This window comes from Eretmochelys imbricata, chromosome 14 (genome assembly GCF_965152235.1).
Source record: "Eretmochelys imbricata isolate rEreImb1 chromosome 14, rEreImb1.hap1, whole genome shotgun sequence".
In the NCBI taxonomy this organism is placed as follows: Eukaryota; Metazoa; Chordata; order Testudines; family Cheloniidae; genus Eretmochelys; species Eretmochelys imbricata.
The window spans coordinates 39,860,827-39,879,345 of record NC_135585.1 but is presented as its reverse complement, the minus strand read 5'-3'; the positions used below and the strand labels follow the sequence as shown (position 1 = coordinate 39,879,345).

General features: G+C 47.7%; 1 protein-coding gene across 1 annotated transcript; it reads left to right on the top strand.

The window, feature by feature from the left end:
* Window positions 1-17,301: 17,301 nt before the first annotated feature.
* Window positions 17,302-18,270, top strand: LOC144274876 (olfactory receptor 6B1-like). The gene has a single exon (XM_077833971.1). It carries the CDS (start codon window positions 17,305-17,307, stop codon window positions 18,268-18,270), a length of 966 nt encoding a protein of 321 aa, XP_077690097.1. The 5' UTR covers window positions 17,302-17,304.
* The last annotated feature ends 249 nt before the right edge of the window (window positions 18,271-18,519 follow it).

The following is an 18,519-nucleotide window of genomic DNA, read 5'->3' as shown; positions in this document are numbered from 1 at the left end:
CTGGAGCACTGGTGAAGGCCATCTTGAGTTAGTCAAACACCCGTTGAGCCTCCGGAAAGCAGATGAAGGAGGTTGTTTGCGGAGCACTGTCAATGAGGCTATCTGGTCCAAAAACCCAGGCATGAAGTGCCTATAAAAATTAGCGAACCCAAGGAAGCAGTGCAGCTCCTTGACGTTCCAGGAGGGCCACCCAGGTCCAAACAGCATTCAGCTTCCTGTGGTCCATCCAAAGGCTCTCAGAGTAACCCAAGTACTCCATGGAGTGCTGGTCAAAGCTGCCCCCCTTTTGTTTGCAACATGGGGAGTTCCATCTCTCAACCGATTCAGGTGTATCTCGCGCCCCTTGGAACATGCTGGATAGGGGACGACCCACTTCCTCCATGTCCCACAAGGCCAGCCTTCTACAAGTGTTAGCGGTGGTCCAGACAAACTGTCAAGATCCTGGACAAAGGTAGGCAGGAGTAGTGGCAGTGACTTGGGGTCCCAGTCAAGCTGAGGGTCAGTGTCAAAGACAGAGTCAGGAATTGGGCCGAAGCTCAATACCAGGTCTTGGTGTCCCACTCTAAGGTTCCAGGGGTCGATCAGGAGTCAGAATCCAAGTCAGAGCAGAGGTCAGTACTGTGCGTACAGGAACAGCGAGGCAGGGCGGTTGTGGCAGCTAGCTGGAATCCAGCTAGTTGGAATACATGTTGTTCCCTGAACACTTCCTGGTGCGCCCCATGGGCATATATGGGAGTCAAAACCACTGTCAGTCCGATCACTCGAGGTGAAGCTTACTGTGGCACACAACCACTGCAGATTGTGGGCCGCAGGGAATAAATCAGTTGAAGCTGCTGGCAGGTGGCTACGTGGAGCTATTAGTTACCTGGTAACTCTACAGGTTCAAGTCCTGCTGATACTTACAGCCACTTTGGGTGGCTTGCTCAAAGGTAGATAAGGGTTATATTCTGCAGGAACCCACCCGTGGTAGATGTAGACAGATCTCAATGGTGTGGTGCTCAAAAGGACAATCCTAGGAAAAGTCCCTTGGGGAAATGCATGAACCAGTTTACTAGAGAGACAAGATGCGTGAGGTAATATCTTTTATTGAACCAACTTCTGTTAGTGAGAGAGACAAGCTTTTAGCTACTATACTGCATGAACCAGTGTAGTCAGGTTCAGATGCCCTTCTCAACCCCCCAGGGGACCTTTGGGCAGGAACCCTCAACTAAGGGACTTTGAAGTGGATAAAAAAAAACAGCCTGTGGCTCAAAGGGTTAATGTGATCCTTGGATATATAAACAGGGTAATCTAGAGTAAAGAGGCTATTTTACCTCTATATTTTGCCCTGGTGTGACCGCTGCTGGAATTCTGTGTCCAGTTGTGGTGCCCACAATTCATGAAGGATGTTGAAAAACTGGAGAGGGTTCAGCGAAGAGCCATGAGGATGATTAAAGGATTTGAAAACCTGCCTATTAGTGATTGAACTCCTTGAGTCTGTCTGTTCATCTTAACAAGGAGCAGGTTAAGGGGTGGACTAATCATAATCTGTAAGCAACCATGTGGAGAACAGAAATGTGATAATGGAGGGCTCTTCAACCTAGCAGAGAAAGGTATAACAAGATCCAATGGCTGGAAGTTGAAGCTAGACAATTAATACTGGAAATAAGGCACAGTTTTTATCAGTGAGGGTAATTAACCATTGGAACAATTTACCAAAGAGTCATGGTGGATTTTTTATCAGTGGAAATTTTTAAATCGAGACTGGGTATTTTTTCCTCAAGGGTCTGCTCTAGTTTAAACAGGAATTAATTCAGGGAAGCCTTACCGCCTGTGTTACACAGCGGTTCAGACTAGATGATCCCAGGGACCCTTTCTGGCCTTGGAATCTAGGAATCTATGAATAAGTGGGGAGAGATTCTGATTGGGGAGTCAGACTGTCCGAGAGGCCGTGACTGCAGGGGGAAATCTGCCTCATTGTTCTTGGGGGTGTACCTGGGTTAAGTGGAACCTGCTTCAACTGGCAAGGAAAGGCAGTGTTTCAATAAGACAATATGTGCATAGGATTTTATGGTTTTAACCCTGTTTCCCTCTGGCTATGACCATAGTAATAGTTCTTATGTTACCGTTAACTTTCTGTGGCCCCAATGGAATTGATCCTTTCTACTGTGAATCCACAGAAATAATAAATCACTACTGCAGCGACACCAACCGCACGGAGCTTGCCAATACCATTGTGGCTGCTATATTCACTCTGCCCCCATTGACACGGCTGTCACCAACATGTTAACTGAGCACCTCCCGGTCATTAACAATGGGACACCTCAAGAAAGAAGAGTTTGTCGATATGGGGAGAAATTATATCAATTTGAAGAAATATGGACCCTGTTTCTTGATACTTTTGAATAAAGAATGTTGAAATAATGCCTGACTTCCATTCCACAGGACCTCTCTGCTTTCTCCCTCCTACTTCCTGCTCCCGTTCCCAACTTACATTTTTTGCCAATTTGTGTCTTTTTTAAATTGTTGTTACCCCCTCCCTCTCTTGCAATGTTTGTCTGATTTTGTATTGTCTAGTCCTGAATCTCTGGCAAATTGTAAAGTTGCATAATTGCATTTTTAGCTCACCTGTAAAATATGCAGTGTTAGGTAACATGTACAGGTTGAAACAATTGTTCTTGTTTGTTTCTTTTTGAAAATTAATAAAAAATGAGTCACAAAAATAAAATGACAGGACACCTCACAATTACTCCCAGGAGGTAGGGAATTAATATCCCCATATTGCAGAGGCACAAGGCAGATTACGGGATATGCCCAAATCTACGCAGGAAATCTGTGGTTGAGCTGGAAAGTGAACACAGATGTCCCACATCATGCTCCAGGATCCTATCACTACACCAACCTTCAGCACCTGAGAGGGTAAAGCCTCCTCATTCCCATTGGTTCACCTCCTGTGCCTTCTACTGGCCACAAAATACTGACCCCACAAGCAGAAGGTAAGGTTTGAGAAACAGGCATTTATTCACTCTAAGAGCCATTGGATGGCTAACAAGGCAACTGGTGCAAAGGGGATGCTGTACTGTTTAATGGCTACCCTGGTAGAGGGAAAGGGGCAGCTATACTGTATTATGGGCACTACAGGGCAGCAGTAATTCTCTAAAATGCCCTCTAGAATGCAGCTTTTATGACTATTGACAAAGCAATACTATTGTCATTATTCCTTTGTATTATGGCCAGGCTGTAATAGGATCATCCAGTAATCTGGCCCTGGCCCCATTGTGCTGTACAATGTACAAACACAGAATAAGAGAGTCTCAAAGAGCTTACAATCTAAATAGACAAGACAGACCCGGGCTGTGGACAGGGCTATAACTAGATTTAGAAGGATTCAATTTTTATGAGTAAATGATGGTACATTTTGATTCACTGCACACACATTGTCAGCCAATAGTATCAAGTAAACAAACACTTGGATGCCACCATTATGGGTATGGTGCCATAAGATAGATAGATAAATAGATATTGCAGTCAATTCTTTGTCTACACTTTGGTTTCTTATGAAATATATTCAAGAGACCAAATAACTAATGTCAGTCTTGTTTATCAGTAGGGTACAGGAAAAAGTTTCTGTAGAATACCAGTCTCAGAAGAGCGGTCCCATGCAGTGATGTTATATTCACCTTACGCAGAAGGTGTACTCCCAAGATTACACATTTCAGCTGGTATTACTTTCATGATTTCACAAGTTACACATTTCTTTATAGAACAAGGAGTCTGGTGGCACCTTAAAGACTAACATTTATTTGGGCATAAGCTTTCATGGGTAAAAAAACACTTCTTCAGATGCGTGGAGTGAAAATTACAGATGCAGGCATTCGATACTGACACATGAAGAGAAGGGAGTTACCTCACAAGTGGAGAACCAGTGTTGACAGGGCCAATTCCATCAGGGTGGATGTAGTTCACTCCCAATAACTGATGAGGAGGTGTTAATTCCAGGAGAGGCAAAGCTGCTTTTGTAGTGAGCCAGCCACTCCCAGGCCCTATTCAAGCCCAAATTAATGGTGTTATATTTGCCAATGAATTTTAGCTCTGCAGTTTCTCTTTGAAGTCTGTTTCTGAAGTTTTTTTGTTCAAGTATGGCTACTTTTCTTTTTCTTTTCTTTTACTTTACTTTACTTTTCTTCCGTTACTAAAATCCAACCCTCAGTTCATTCCAGTTCCCTAACATGTTGTTTTGTTCCTTCCTTATCTTTGTTTCAGATAGTAGCATTCCAGGTACTGATCTGTGAAGGTACTTCCATAGCTTGTACGAAGACATAAAACAAATGTATCTTGATTTTGACAAGTTTCCTATCTGCTTCTGCCAAATGCTTACTTCAGCAAATGCAAGATGTTATGGGATACTTACTGTAGGTGAACAGGATTATGGTATAGGCCAGTTTAGGCTATATCACTGTTATAATATTTGTGCTTCATGTTATTGGTGCTTAATGCATATCTATATCTATCTATCTATATTGTGACAGGGTCGGGCCAGATGGCTATAGGAGAGTAATTTTTTTTTTTTTTTGAGCAGGAAAGAGTTTTATTTGCATAACACTTACAAAGAATCACCAAAAAGGATAAAGCAAAACTATGCAACAAAACAAAAGCAAACGCAAGGTATAACACAGCAGCCTTCAGGAGGCAGAAGTGTTCAGGCTATCCTGGGCCCAGAGCGGGGGGGCTTCCTCGACACTCGTGGTCTTCCACCCTCCTGAGTTACCTGGTGGCCTAGGGCGATGGGGCTTCATCGACTCTTGTGGTCTTCCACCCCCTCGAGTTACCTGGTGCCACGCCCGAGTGTCACCAACAATTCTCTTCCTCAACACTCCTTCCACCCCCTCGTGTTACCTAGTGCCACGCCCAGTGTCACCTATTATTCATCTCCTGAGAGTGCCCGACAAGATGGGCACGGCTGCGGGGTGGGCAGTTTGGGGGTAGGGGGACGTACACTCATGTGTGATAGGACCCCTCCTAGTGATGATGGTATCCACAGTGGCAACAGCTGTGGCTGGGGTCTCTCGGTCTTCTCCTCAATCAAAGGGTCAGACGGAGGGAACCGGATGGGGTCACCGAGCAGAAAACCTCAGACAGCGCCCAGCGCTCCTCAAAGGTGTCAAGGGAGTCAGTAGACGCCACCCAGAGGAACTCCGCCCAGATACGTGAATGTACTGAGGATCGGAAAACGGCCCTACAGTTGCAGGACACTTCATTGGCCAACCTCCTCTCTCTGGTTTTATAGATGGCTGTTTTAGCTCGGGCTAGGAGGAGGTTAACCAGGAGATCCCGCGACTTTGTGGGGCCATGGGTGGGGAGTGTGTAGATAAAAAGGTAAGGGGAAAAGTTTGTAGCCAAAAGCATAATAAAATATTTGTGAGGAGCCGGAAAAGGGGCTGCAGCCTGGCATGCTCTAAATATACGTGTGCCAGGGTTTCCCTCACGTTGCAAAAAGGGCAAGTATCCGGGATGGGGGTGAACCGCATCAAAAACACACCCGTGCTCACAGCTCAGTGAAGGAGCCGCCAACTAATGTCCCCAACGGGCCTCAGGACCAAGGTGGAATACAGGCTGGCCCACCGGGGCTGCTTACCCTCCAAAGGTGGCAGGAGGTCCCCCCACTTTGTATCGGGGCAGGACACCAGGGTGTGGGTGTGAAGGGTGTGAAGCGTGAGTGTATATAGATGTTTCTGTGGTGCGATTTGGAAGCTGACCGGCTACAATTCATGCGGCCGGCTCGCAGTGAAAGGGCAAGGGGTTTGTTGGGATCTATGGGGCAGGGGCCCAATTGAAAGGTCCGGCGGGCCTGGGGTAGAGGGTGGGCGGGGTGCGCCCTCGCGCAGGGCTCGGTTGAGATAAGTCCGAGCAGCAGGCGTCAAGGCGGCCTTCACCTCCTGAAGTACGCGCCGGGGGGTACCAGGTCTGGAGAGCCCCATGCGCCGAGCGAGCGGCAGGGGATCCAGCCAGTCTCCCCAGGAGGTATCCGACTCTCGTGACTTCCGCCAGGACCAAACTCTGGCGCACCGAGCGGGACTCCGCCACCTGCACAGGGAGCTGGGGGTTGTGTAGCAGGGGCTCTGCGAGGAGATCTGCTCCCACGGTGGCCGCCACGGACCTGGTCGTTGAAAACAGTTTCCAGGTCCGGAGAAGGTCGTGGTAGAAGACTGGCAGCCCGGAGAGGTCTCGCGGAAAACCTCTCGGACAGAGATAAAAGAGATGCCGGTCGTATTGGAGCCCTTCGAAGCGGCGGAGGAAGGCGTGCGCCAGTACGCTCTACGTCGAACTACCTGCACTATAAAGGAGCCTCTGCAGGGCCTGGAGGCGGAAGACGCGGACCTGAGTGTACAGACACTTCAGGCCCTGCCCTCCTTCCTTCAGGGGTAGATGAAGAACCCCAACAGGGGCCCAGTGCATTCCTGACCAAAAGAACTCTAGAATCGATGTCCAGAGGTTGGTCAGGAAATCCGGGGCCGGGACCAGGGTTTTGAGCTGGTACCAGAGCGTGGACAGGACTAGTTGGTTAAGCATCAGTGCTCTCCCTCGGAGCGAGAGACATCGGAGTAACCTCGTCCATTTCTGGAGCCGCTTTATCACCCCGCCTTCTAAATTTTGCCAGTTCTCTGGCGGAGAAGTGTGCGTGGCAGAAAGGTAAACGTCTACGTAGAGCAGTGGCCCCGCGCTCCACCAGATGGTCTGAAGTGTGGGTGGAAGGGAGCTCACCTGCTGCCAGTCCCCCACCGCCAAGCCAGAGCTCTTGACCCCGTTGACTCGGGCGGAGGAGGCTGCCGAATAGATGGCCTGGCAAGCCTCCACCCGCGCCAAGTCGCCCGGGTCCTGGACCATGAGGAGCACGTCATTGGCGTACGTCAACAGGACCAGCTGCATGTCCGGCTCCTGCAGCACCAATCCTGTCAACCTCCTTTGGAGGAGACAGAGGAAGGGCTCGATCGCCAGAGCGTACAGCTGGCCCGAGAGGGGGCACCCCTGCCGTACTCCTCGCCCGAAACTGACCGATTCGGTCAGGGTCCAGTTGAGCCTAACGAGACACTCCGCGGAAGCGTACAGCACCTGGAGAAAACTCACAAACTGAGGTCCAAATCCAAATGCCTGCAGAGTGCCCAGGAGGTACCCATGGTCCACTCTATCGAACGCCTTCTCCTGATCAAGAGACAGGAGGGCGAACAACAGACCGTCTCTACGCCCGAGTTCCAAAAGGTCTCGGACGAGAAATAGGTTGTCAAAAATGCTGCGGCCCAGGACAGTGTAGGTCTTGTCTGGGTGGATCACATCCGCCACCACGGACCCTAGCTGCAGCGAGATTGCTTTCACTACGATTTTGTAGTCCGTGCTAAGGAGCGAGACGGGACGCCAATTTCATAAATCACAAAGGTCCCCCTTCTTTGGCAACAAGGCGAGCAGCGCTCGCCTGCACGAAAGATGGAGGACGCCACCCTGCAAAGACTCGGCCCAGACATCCTAGGTCTGGGCCAAGGATGTCCCAGAACACGCGGTAGAACTCCACGGTCAGCCCGTCCATGCCTGGAGATTTATTGGTGGGCATGCGACGGAGGGCTTCTGAGAACTCGGCCAGGGTGAGAGGCAGCTCGAGTTGGTCTCGGTCGCTCACGCTGACCGTGGGGAGTTCCTCCCAGAGCACCCTGCAAGCACCAGGATCGGTCGGATCTGGGGAGAAAAGGCTTGTGTAGAAGTCATGGGCCCTCCCACAGATCTCCACTGGATCCGTGAGGGGGGTGCCATCTTCTGGTAGAAGGTAGATGGCGTGTTTCTTGGCCCCCCTTGTTTTCTCCAGGTCGTAGAAGAAAAGGGAGCCGTGATCCATCTCCCGAAGGAGGCGGATGTGAGATTGAACAAAGGCACCTCGGGCCTGATGGTCCTCGAGGGCCCGGAGCTCCTCCCGCTTCTCCCGGCACGCTCTACAGAGGAACGGGTCCTCGGGGCTGGCAGCCAGATGCCTCTCCATCTCTAAGACCTCCCATTCCAACTGCTCTATCACTGCATTTCTCTGTCGGCTGGTGCCCCAGGTGTAGTCACGGCAGAAGAGCTTGGCGCGCACCTTCCCTAGATCCCACCGTCCCTGCGCCGAGGGAAAGGCGCGCTGCTGCTCTCGCCAGGCCAGCCAGAACTCCTGAAAGGACGTCACGAAGCTCTCGTCCTCCAAGAGGCTGTTATTAAAGAGCCAATATCAAAGAACATTTCTGTTCAGGCACAGGCAAACAGCCCAGCAGGAACGGGCACCTCTGAGTGTCCCCTGAAGAAAAGCACCCTATTTCAACCAGGTGACCATGAATGATATCTCACTCTCCTGGGGATAACACAGAGAGATAAAGAACGGATGTTGTTTGAACGCCAGCAAACATACACTGCAATGCTTTGTTGTACAATGATTCCCAAGTACGTGTTACTGGCCTGGAGTGGTAAAGTGTCCTACCATGGAGGACACAATAAAGCTGCCCTCCCCAGAAACCTTTTGCAAATGCTTTGGGAGTACATCCAGGAGAGCCGCGAATGCCAGGGCAAATTAATCCTTTCACATGCTTGCTTTTAAACCATGTATAATATTTTAAAAGCTACACTCACCAGAGGTCCCTTCTCTGCCTGCTGGGTCCAGGAGGCAGCCTTGGGTGGGTTCGGAGGGTACTGGCTCCAGGTCCAGGGTGAGAAACAGTTCCTGGCTGTCGGGAAAACCGGTTTCCCTGCTTGCTTGCTGTGAGCTATCTACAACCTCATCATCATCTTCTTCGTCCCCAAAACCTGCTTCCATGTTGCCTCCATCTCCATTGAAGGAGTCAAACAACACGGCTGGGGTAGTGGTGGCTGAACCCCCTAAAATGGCATGCAGCTCATCATAGAAGCGGCATGTTTGGGGCTCTGACCCGGAGCGGCCGTTCGCCTCTCTGGTTTTCTGGTAGGCTTGCCTCAGCGCCTTAAGTTTCACGCGGCACTGCTTTGGGTCCCTGTTATGGCCTCTGTCCTTCATGCCCTGGGAGATTTTGACAAAGGTTTTGGCATTTCGAAAACTGGAACGGAGTTCTGATAGCACGGATTCCTCTCCCCATAGAGCAATCAGATCCCGTACCTCCCGTTCAGTCCATGCTGGAGCTCTTTTGCGATTCTGGGACTCCATCATGGTCACCTCTGCTGATGAGCTCTGCATGGTCACCTGCAGCTTGCCACGCTGGCCAAACAGGAAATGAGATTCAAATTTCACGGTTCTTTTCCTGTCTACTTGGCCAGCGCATCTGAGTTGAGAGTGCTGTCCAGGGCGGTCACAATGGAGCACTCTGGGATAGCTCCCGGAGGCCAATACCGTTGAATTGTGTCCACAGTACCCCAAATTCGACCCGGCAAGGCCGATTTAAATGCTAATCCACTTGTCAGGGGTGGAGTAAGGAAATGAATTTTAAGAGCCCTTTAAGTCGAAATAAAGGGCTTCATCGTGTGGACGGGTGCAGGTTTACATCAATTTAACGCTGCTAAATTCGACCTAAAGTCCTAGTGTAGACCAGGGCTCAGAGAGAAAAGGTGGGTGAGGCAATATCTTTTGTTGGACCAGCTTCTCTTATCAAAAGACTAGCTTTCGATCTTACACAGAGATCATCTTCCTGTCAGACCCAGACTCATGCTCACTGCACTGGGAAATTTGAAAAACGCACCATATCCTCCCAGGAAAAATAACACCTGAAGAAACACTGGAAGTCCTGAAAAGTCTTCATGGAAACAATCAGTGTTAATAGATGCTGCAGGGTCTGCGTTTGGATAGAAAAGAACCATATCTTGAATGCCAAGAAGAAATCCAGTTACAAGCTAGAGACCTCACAGCAGAGGAAAGGTCCAGACTAGTCCAAATATTCCAGGAATTTGACTGTTTTCTCTAAAGACAACCTCGTTGTGGACTCGGTGTGCTCCACATTGTAGAGATCCCCTAGCTTTCCATAGAATATTAGGGTTGGAAGAGACTCAGGGGGTCATCTAGTCCAATCCCCTGCTCAAAGCAGGACCAACACCAACTAAATCATCCCAGAGAGGGATTTGTCAAGCCAGGCCTTAAAAACCTCTAAGGATGGAGATTCCATCACCTCCCGAGGTAACCCATTCCAGTGCTTCACCACCCTCCTCGTGAAATAGTGTTCCCTAATATCCAACCTAGACTTCTGTCACTGCAACTTGAGACCATTACTCCTTGTTCTGTCATCTGCCACCACTGAGAACAACCTAGTTCCATCCTCTTTGGAACCCCCCTTCAGGTAGTTGAAGACTGCTATCAAATCCCGCCCTCACTCTTCTCTTCTGCAGACTAAATAACCCCAGTTCCCTCAGCCTCGCCTCGTAAGTCATGTGCCCCAGCCCCCTACTCATTTTTCTTGCCTTCCGCTGGACTCTCTCCAATTTGTCCACGTCCCTTATGTAGAGGGGGGGACTAACTCTGGACGCAATACTCCAGGTGTGGCCTCAACAGTGTCGAATACAGGGGAATAATCACTCCCTTTGATCTGCTGGCAATGCTCCTACTAATACAGCCCAATATGCCACTGGCCTTCTTGGCAATGAGGGCACACTGCTGACTCCTATTCAGCTTCTTGTCCACTGTAATCCCCAGGTCCTTTTCTGCAGAACTGCTGCTTAGCCAATCACTCCCCAGCCTGTAGTGGTGTGGGATTCTTCTTTCCTAAGTGTAGGACTCTGCACTTGTCCTTGTTGAACCTCATCAGATTTCCTTTGACCCAATCCTCCAATTCGTCTAGGTCTCTCTAGACCCTATCCCTACCCTCCAGCCTATCTACCTCCGCCTCCAGCTTAGTGTCATCTGCAAACTTGCTGAAGGTGCAATTCATCCCATCATCCACATCATTAATAAAGATGTTGAACAAAACCGGCCCCAGGACCGACCCCTGGGGCACTCCGCTTCATGCCGGCTGCCAACTAGACATCAAGCCATTGATCACTTCCAGTTGAGCCTGACAATCTAGCCAGCTTTCGGTCCACCTGATAGTCCATTCATCCAATCCATACTTCTTTATCCTGCTGGCAAGAATACTGTGGAGACCATTTCAAAAGTTTTGCTAAAGTCAAAATATATATCACATACACTGCTTTCCCCATATCCACAGAGCCATTTATCTCATCATAGAAGGCAATCCGGTTGATGAGACATGACTTAGCCATAGTGAATCCATATTGACAGTTCCTGATCCCTCTCTTCCAAGTGCTTCAAAATGGACTCCTTTAGGATCTGTTCCATGATTTTTGACGGGGACTGAAGTAAGGCTGACCAGTCTGTAGTTCCCCGGGTTGTCTTTCTTCCCTTTTGTAAATATGGGCACTATATTTGCCTTTTTCCAATTCTCCAGGACCTCCCCCGATCACCATGAGTTTTGAAAGATAATGGCCAATGGCTCTGCAATCACATCAGCCAACTCCATCAGCACCCTTGGATGCATTAGATCTGGACCCATGGACCTGTGCACATCCAGCTTTTCTAAGTAGTCCTTAACTTGTTCTTTCACTACCGAGGGCTGCTCATCTCCTCCCCATACTGTGTTGCCCAGTGCAGCAGTCTGGGAGATGACCTTGTCTGTGAAGACCGAGGCAAAAAAGCATTGAGTACTTCAGCTTTTTCCACATCATCTGTCACTATGTTACCTCCCCCATTCACTAAGGGTCCCACACTTTCCCTGACCACCTTCTTGTTGCTAACATGCCTGTAGAAACCCTTCCTGTTACCCTTCACATCCCTTGTTAGCTGCAATTCCAATTGTGCCTTGGCCTTCCTGATTACACCGCTGAATGCTCTCGCAATATTTTTATACTCTTCCCTAGTCATCGGTCCATATTTCCACTTCTTTTAAGCTTCCTTTTTGTGTTTAAGCTCACCGAAGATTTCACTGTTAAGCCAAGCTGGTGGCCTGCAATATTTGCTATTCTTTCTGAACTTCAGGATGGTTTGTTCCTGCACCCTCAATAAGGCTTCTTTAAAATACAGCCAGCTATCCTGGACTCCTTTCCCCCTCATATTAGCCTCCGAGGGGATCCAGCCCATCGGTTCCTTAAGGGAGTCTGTCTGCTTTTCTAAAGTCCAGGGTCCGTATTTTGCTACTTTTCTTTCTTCCTTTCGTCAGGATCCTTGAACTCAACCATCTCATGGTCACTGCTGCCTAGGTGGCCGCCCGCTTCTACTTCCCCTACCAATTCTTCCCTGTTTGTAAGCAGCTGGTCAAGAGAAGCACGGCCCCTAGTTGGTTCCTCCAGCACTTGTACCAGGAAGTTGTCCCCAACACTCTCCAAAAACTTCCTGGTTTGTCTGTGTATTACTCTCCCAGCACATGTCAGGGTGATTGAAGTCCCCCATTAGAACCAGGGCCTAGGATCTGGAAACTTCAGTTAGTTGTCTGAAGGAAGCCTCATCTACCTCATCCTTCTGATCTGGTGGTCTATAGCACATGCCCACCAGAACATCACTCTTGTGGCTCTCACCTATAAACTTAACCCAAAGACTCTCAACAGGCTTTTCTCCAGTTTCAAAAGGGAGTTCTGGGCAATTATACTGCTCTCTTACATACAATGCAACTCCTCCACCTTTTCTCCCCTGCCTGTCCTTCCTGAACAGTTTATACCCATCCATGACAGTGCTCCAGTCATGTGAACTGCCCCACCACATTTCTATTGTTCCAATCATGTCATAGTTCCTTGATTGTGCCAGGACTTCCAATTCTTCCTGCATGTTTCCCAGGCTTCTTGCATTCGTGTACCTGCACCTAAGATAACTAGCTGATTGCCCTATTTTCTTAGTATGAATCAGAAGTCCTCCTGTCTTTTACCCTCCTTGTGTTTCCTCCCGGTATAGGAAAGGTGCAGCCCAATGGCCAATGGACAGCAGCCAAAGTGGAAGGGCAAGAAAGCAGAACTTGTGTTGCCAAATGACCAAGAGAGGGAAGTAGAAAGGGAGGTGAAGGTATAGAACAGTGTATAAATAGTGAGGAAAGAGCATTGAAGAGCAAAGGACCTCTATGCTATGTAACGAATCCTGGATAGTAGTAGATGTTAGGGATTGAGAAATGGGCTGTTTTACTAACTAATGTCCACCAGGTGACATGAGAGTCAAAAATGGGAAAGAGACAGCTATAGCAAGAAGAATCCAGTAGAGGAGAGCACAGTAACAGGCTGTCATGCTGGGAAATCGACATTAGATGGCAGCAGAGTAGAGGAAATGAAAGGGGGGGATCAGAACTACTGACTAGTGACCAATAGATTTCAGGTTTCAGAGTAACAGCCGTGTTAGTCTGTATTCGCAAAAAGAAAAGGAGTACTTGTGGCACCTTAGAGACTAACCAATTTATTTGAGCATGAGCTTTCGTGAGCTACAGCTCACTTCATCAGATGCATACCGTGGAAACTGCAGCAGACTTTATATATACACAGAGAATATGAAACAATACCTCCTCCCACCCCACTGTCCTGCTGGTAATAGCTTATCTAAAGTAATCTTCAGGTTAGGCCATTTCCAGCATAAACACCACCCTATACCGGAAACCTACTGACCGCTATTCCTACCTGCATGCCTCCAGCTTTCACCCTGACCACACCACACGATCCATCGTCTACAGCCAAGCTCTGCGATACAACCGCATTTGCTCCAACCCCTCAGACAGAGACAAACACCTACAAGATCTCTGTCAAGCTTTCTTACAACTACAATACCCACCTGCGGAAGTAAAGAAACAGATTGATAGAGCCAGAAGAGTTCCCAGAAGTTACCTACTACAGGACAGGCCTAACAAAGAAAATAACAGAACGCCACTAGCCGTCACCTTCAGCCCCCAACTAAAACCCCTCCAACGCATTATTAAGGATCTACAACCTATCCTAAAGGATGACCCAACACTCTCACAAATCTTGGGAGACAGGCCAGTCCTTGCCTACAGACAGCCCCGCAACCTGAAGCAAATACTCACCAACAACCACATACCACACAACAGAACCACTAACCCAGGAACTTATCCTTGCAACAAAGCCCGTTGCCAATTGTGCCCACATATCTATTCAGGGGACACCATCACAGGGCCTAATAACATCAGCCACACTATCAGAGGCTCGTTCACCTGCACATCCACCAATGTGATTTATGCCATCATGTGCCAGCAGTGCCCCTCTGCCATGTACATTGGTCAAACTGGACAGTCTCTACGTAAAAGAATAAATGGACACAAATCAGATGTCAAGAATTATAACATTCATAAACCAGTCGGAGAACACTTCAATCTCTCTGGTCACACAATCACAGACATGAAGGTCGCTATCTTAAAACAAAAAAACTTCAAATCCAGACTCCAGCGAGAAACTGCTGAATTGGAATTCATTTGCTAATTGGATACTATTAATTTAGGCTTAAATAGAGACTGGGAGTGGCTAAGTCATTATGCAAGGTAGCCTATTTCCTCTTGTTTTTTCCTACCCCCCCCCCCAGATGTTCTGGTTTAACTTGGATTTAAACTTGGAGAATGGTCAGTTTGGATGAGCTATTACCAGCAGGAGAGTGAGTTTGTGTGTGTATGGGGGTGGGTTTTTGGAGGGGGGTGAGGGAGTGAGAGAACCTGGATTTGTGCAGGAAATGGCCTAACTTCATTATCATGCACATTGTGTAAAGAGTTGTCACTTTGGATGGGCTATCACCAGCAGGAGAGTGAATTTGTGTGGTGGGGTGGAGGGTGAGAGAACCTGGATTTGTGCTGGAAATGGCCTAACCTGAAGATTACTTTAGATAAGCTATTACCAGCAGGAGAGTGGGGTGGGAGGAGGTATTGTTTCATATTCTCTGTGTATATATAAAGTCTGCTGCAGTTTCCACGGTATGCATCTGATGAAGTGAGCTGTAGCTCACGAAAGCTCATGCTCAAATAAATTGGTTAGTCTCTAAGGTGCCACAAGTACTCCTTTTCTTTTTGCAATAGATTTCAGTCGCCAATAAAATAATGGGAAAGTGATACTGTAAAATGGCCACTAGGTGGCAGCATAGAACCATTGGGTTAGAAGGGACTGCAAGGGTCCTCTAGTCTGACCCCCTGCCAAGATACAGGATTTGGTGAGTCTCAGCCATCCAAGCCTGATGACTGTCCAGCATCCACTTTCTCTACATCCTTTCTATACATTGGTGACCAAAATTGGACACAGTCTCCAGCTGAGGCCTAACCAGAGCCCAGAAGAGCCTTACTGTCACCTCCCGAGACTTGCATGCTATGCTTCTGTTAATGAAACCTAAAATTGCATTTGCTTTTTTTGAAACAGCATCACATTGCTGACTCATGTTGAGGTTGTGATCCACCACAACTCCCAGATCTTTCTCAGAAGTGCTGCTGCGAAGCCAGTTGTCCCCTATTCTGTATTTGTGCATTTGTTTTTTCGTCCCTAAGTGAAAGCAGGTGGTAAGGGTGATATATGGACAGCTATTTTCAGAAATGCCCACTAGATGGCAGCATATTTTGAATATTAATAAAGGGCTGGTATAAGTACATTATAACAGGCCATCACCTTGGACAGGCATCTTCCAAAAATGAAAGCTGGTGTTTGTTCATGATCTCAAATATTTTCCACATAGGATCATTAGACTTAAAAAAAGTTGCAATTCTACAAGTCACGCTGAACAAGTCCCATTGGACATTGTTAGCTACAAAGCATTGGAGACACAAAATGAACCAAGTGGGAGAAAGGTTGAAGTGGGAGCATATTAAAAAGCATGAATGCTGAATACAAATATGAGGCAGCATTTACACTTTGTAAATCCAAGGGGAAGCTCATTTTCCAAAGGTAGATCAAATGCACTTGCTCATCCCTTCAGGTAACTGCAGGTCTCTTCACTGAGAAAATCCAGTTTCTGCAGAAAGAGGAGAGACAAGAACCTCAGCTGAGGAACCTACGTCCTGGTGGCCAAGCCCTGAGAAATAAGAGCTCATCGCTTCAAGCTTGGGCTGTGCTGTGGTTACAGGTGAGCACCATCTTCCTGACTGCATTTCTATACCACCACCAAATAGGGTCATGAATGTGCTTTGTGAATATTAGAGGGACAAGGTGGGTGAGGTAATATCTTTTATTGGACCAGCTTCTGTTGGTGAATGAGAGAAGCTTTTGAACTACATAGAGCTCTTCTTCAGATTAATATATGTAGTTTTGGTTCACTTTTCCACAGCAGTGCCAGTCAGCGTTCACAACAGCATTTCACAGAGATGGAGCTTGAGATCCATGTCTTGTGACAAGTCCTCAGTTGGGGATCTGCCCCACTGACACAAATGGAGCTCCCTTGACTTACACCACCTGGGGATCTGGCTCAGTGTGCCAATTGGGTGGCAAGTGATGCTAGAATCTTACTAGCCTGGATCACATGTGCCAGATTGTTTCTAGACTCCGAGTTCAGGGACAGCATCTTTCCCCCCCACATCCACCCCCACCCCCAGTGCCTTTCTTGTTCCTGTATTTTCATCCCACAATCATTATGGAGTGCAGAGGGTCACTCCCCACTTAGGGTTGAACATGAACCTGGTTTTGCCCCTTCCTAAGATCCACCCTCCAAAGAGCTGTATTTTATTACTGCACCAGTCAACATCAGGCAACAGAAAAGGCATTGCCAGTCTCTGACAACATCACCATCACACCCAGAGGAACTAAGGGAGAATTTACGCCACTTCAGAATTTATGGCATAACCTGATCTCTTTTGAGGGGCTGAAAATTATTCCTTCTCCGACAGGGCACTGAAATGCTGAATAGACCAGAATATATGGTTGGACTAATTTCCATTAATTCTAACAGAAGATTGTGCCTAAGGGTACTAGACTGCACTGGAAATCTCAGTCCAAAGTATTGGTTGATGTATTTATTGATTTTGACTCTGGTCATTGCCAGAAGCGAAATACAGCATTTAAGCATCATTGTTAAGCTCTAGTATGTTACTAGATGGGATATGACAGTAGATAAAGAAGTGGTCTGATCTGTCTTATCAGTACTCGGCTACCAGAGAAATGGCCTGTTATATTAGTCATTGCTCTGATATGGCAGAAGGAGGTCTACATTGATACCAATGATCTGTCCTCGGACTGAAACTCCTGGCACTTAGCTTTGAAGTAAACATTTAGTCTAAAACTTTCAGCCCGTAACCAAGAGAGGAAGGTGCGTTTCTGAATATTTATGCAATTAATTCACGAAACTTGATTAACTTTTAACTCTATGTTCTTCCAATTCAATTGCACAGTTTTTTTTCTTGTTCCTTGACTCAACCCATGGCAGACAGAGACTGGAAAAATCAAACAGTTGTCACAGAATTCATCTTCCTGGGATTCGGGGATCTCCCTGATCTGAAAATTCTTCTCTTCCTCATGTTCCTAGTGATCTACATCGCAACCGTGACTGGGAACATGCTCATCACTGCACTAGTTGTGACTGATCAGCACCTTCACACCCCCATGTACTTCTTCTTGGGGAACTTGTCCTGCTTGGAGACCTGCTACACCTCAACCATCCTGCCCCGGATGCTGGCCAGTCTCCTGACTGGGGACAGAACCATCTCATTCAGTGGCTGCATCACACAACTCTATTTCTTTTGTGCTTTGGTGGCTACAGAATGCTGTCTCCTAGCAGCGATGTCTTATGATCGGTATTTAGCGATATGTAAACCCCTGCACTATTCAACTCTTATGAATACCAGGTTTTGCCTCCAGTTGACTGCTGGGTCATGGTTAAATGGTTGTTTGGTTACTGACATCTTTGTATTATTCATGTCTCATTTAATATTCTGTGGCCCGAATGAAATTGACCATTTCTACTGTGATCTCATCCCATTGATAAAACTTTCCTGCAGTGACACATACCTGATCAAATTGCTGAATTTTGTACTGGCCTTTGTATTCACCCTGCCTCCATTCCTACTAACACTGACATCCTATGTGTGTATCCTCACAACCATCCTGAGAATCCCTTCCACCACTGGGAGGCAAAAGGCCTTTTCTACCTGCTCCTCCCATCTCATCGTGGTGACGATTTACTATGGAACCTTAATGATTGTCTACGTGCTACCGAATCGCGACACATTAAACATCCTGAACAAAGTGCTCTCTCTTTGCTACACAGTCCTGACTCCCCTGGTTAACCCACTCATCTACAGCCTGAGAAACAGAGATGTCAAGGAAGCCTTGAGCAAAGCAGTCAGTAAATATGTGGCTTTCACAAAAACAGGCAGAGAATCCTAGATTATAACTTAGCCTAAATCACCCAGGCAGCTTTGAAAACCTCAGGCTGTCAGCCTCCACTGAAATTCATTTGAAATCCCCCATTGAAAATCTCACCACTAATGTGAAAAAAATGGAGATGATCTGTATGGAGTCACTGAGGCAGTGTTGGCAGTCCCACGCTGTCTCCATGTAACAGAACAGAGAGGAAAGTGAGATTGCGGACAGCTCTGTCACGCTCTCATGTTCAGCACTGACACATGCAGAATG

Coding starts and splice junctions, on each gene's coding strand:
- LOC144274876 (XM_077833971.1), top strand. CDS start 17,305: ATGGCAGACAGAGACTGGAAAAATCAAACAGTTGTCACAGAATTCATC.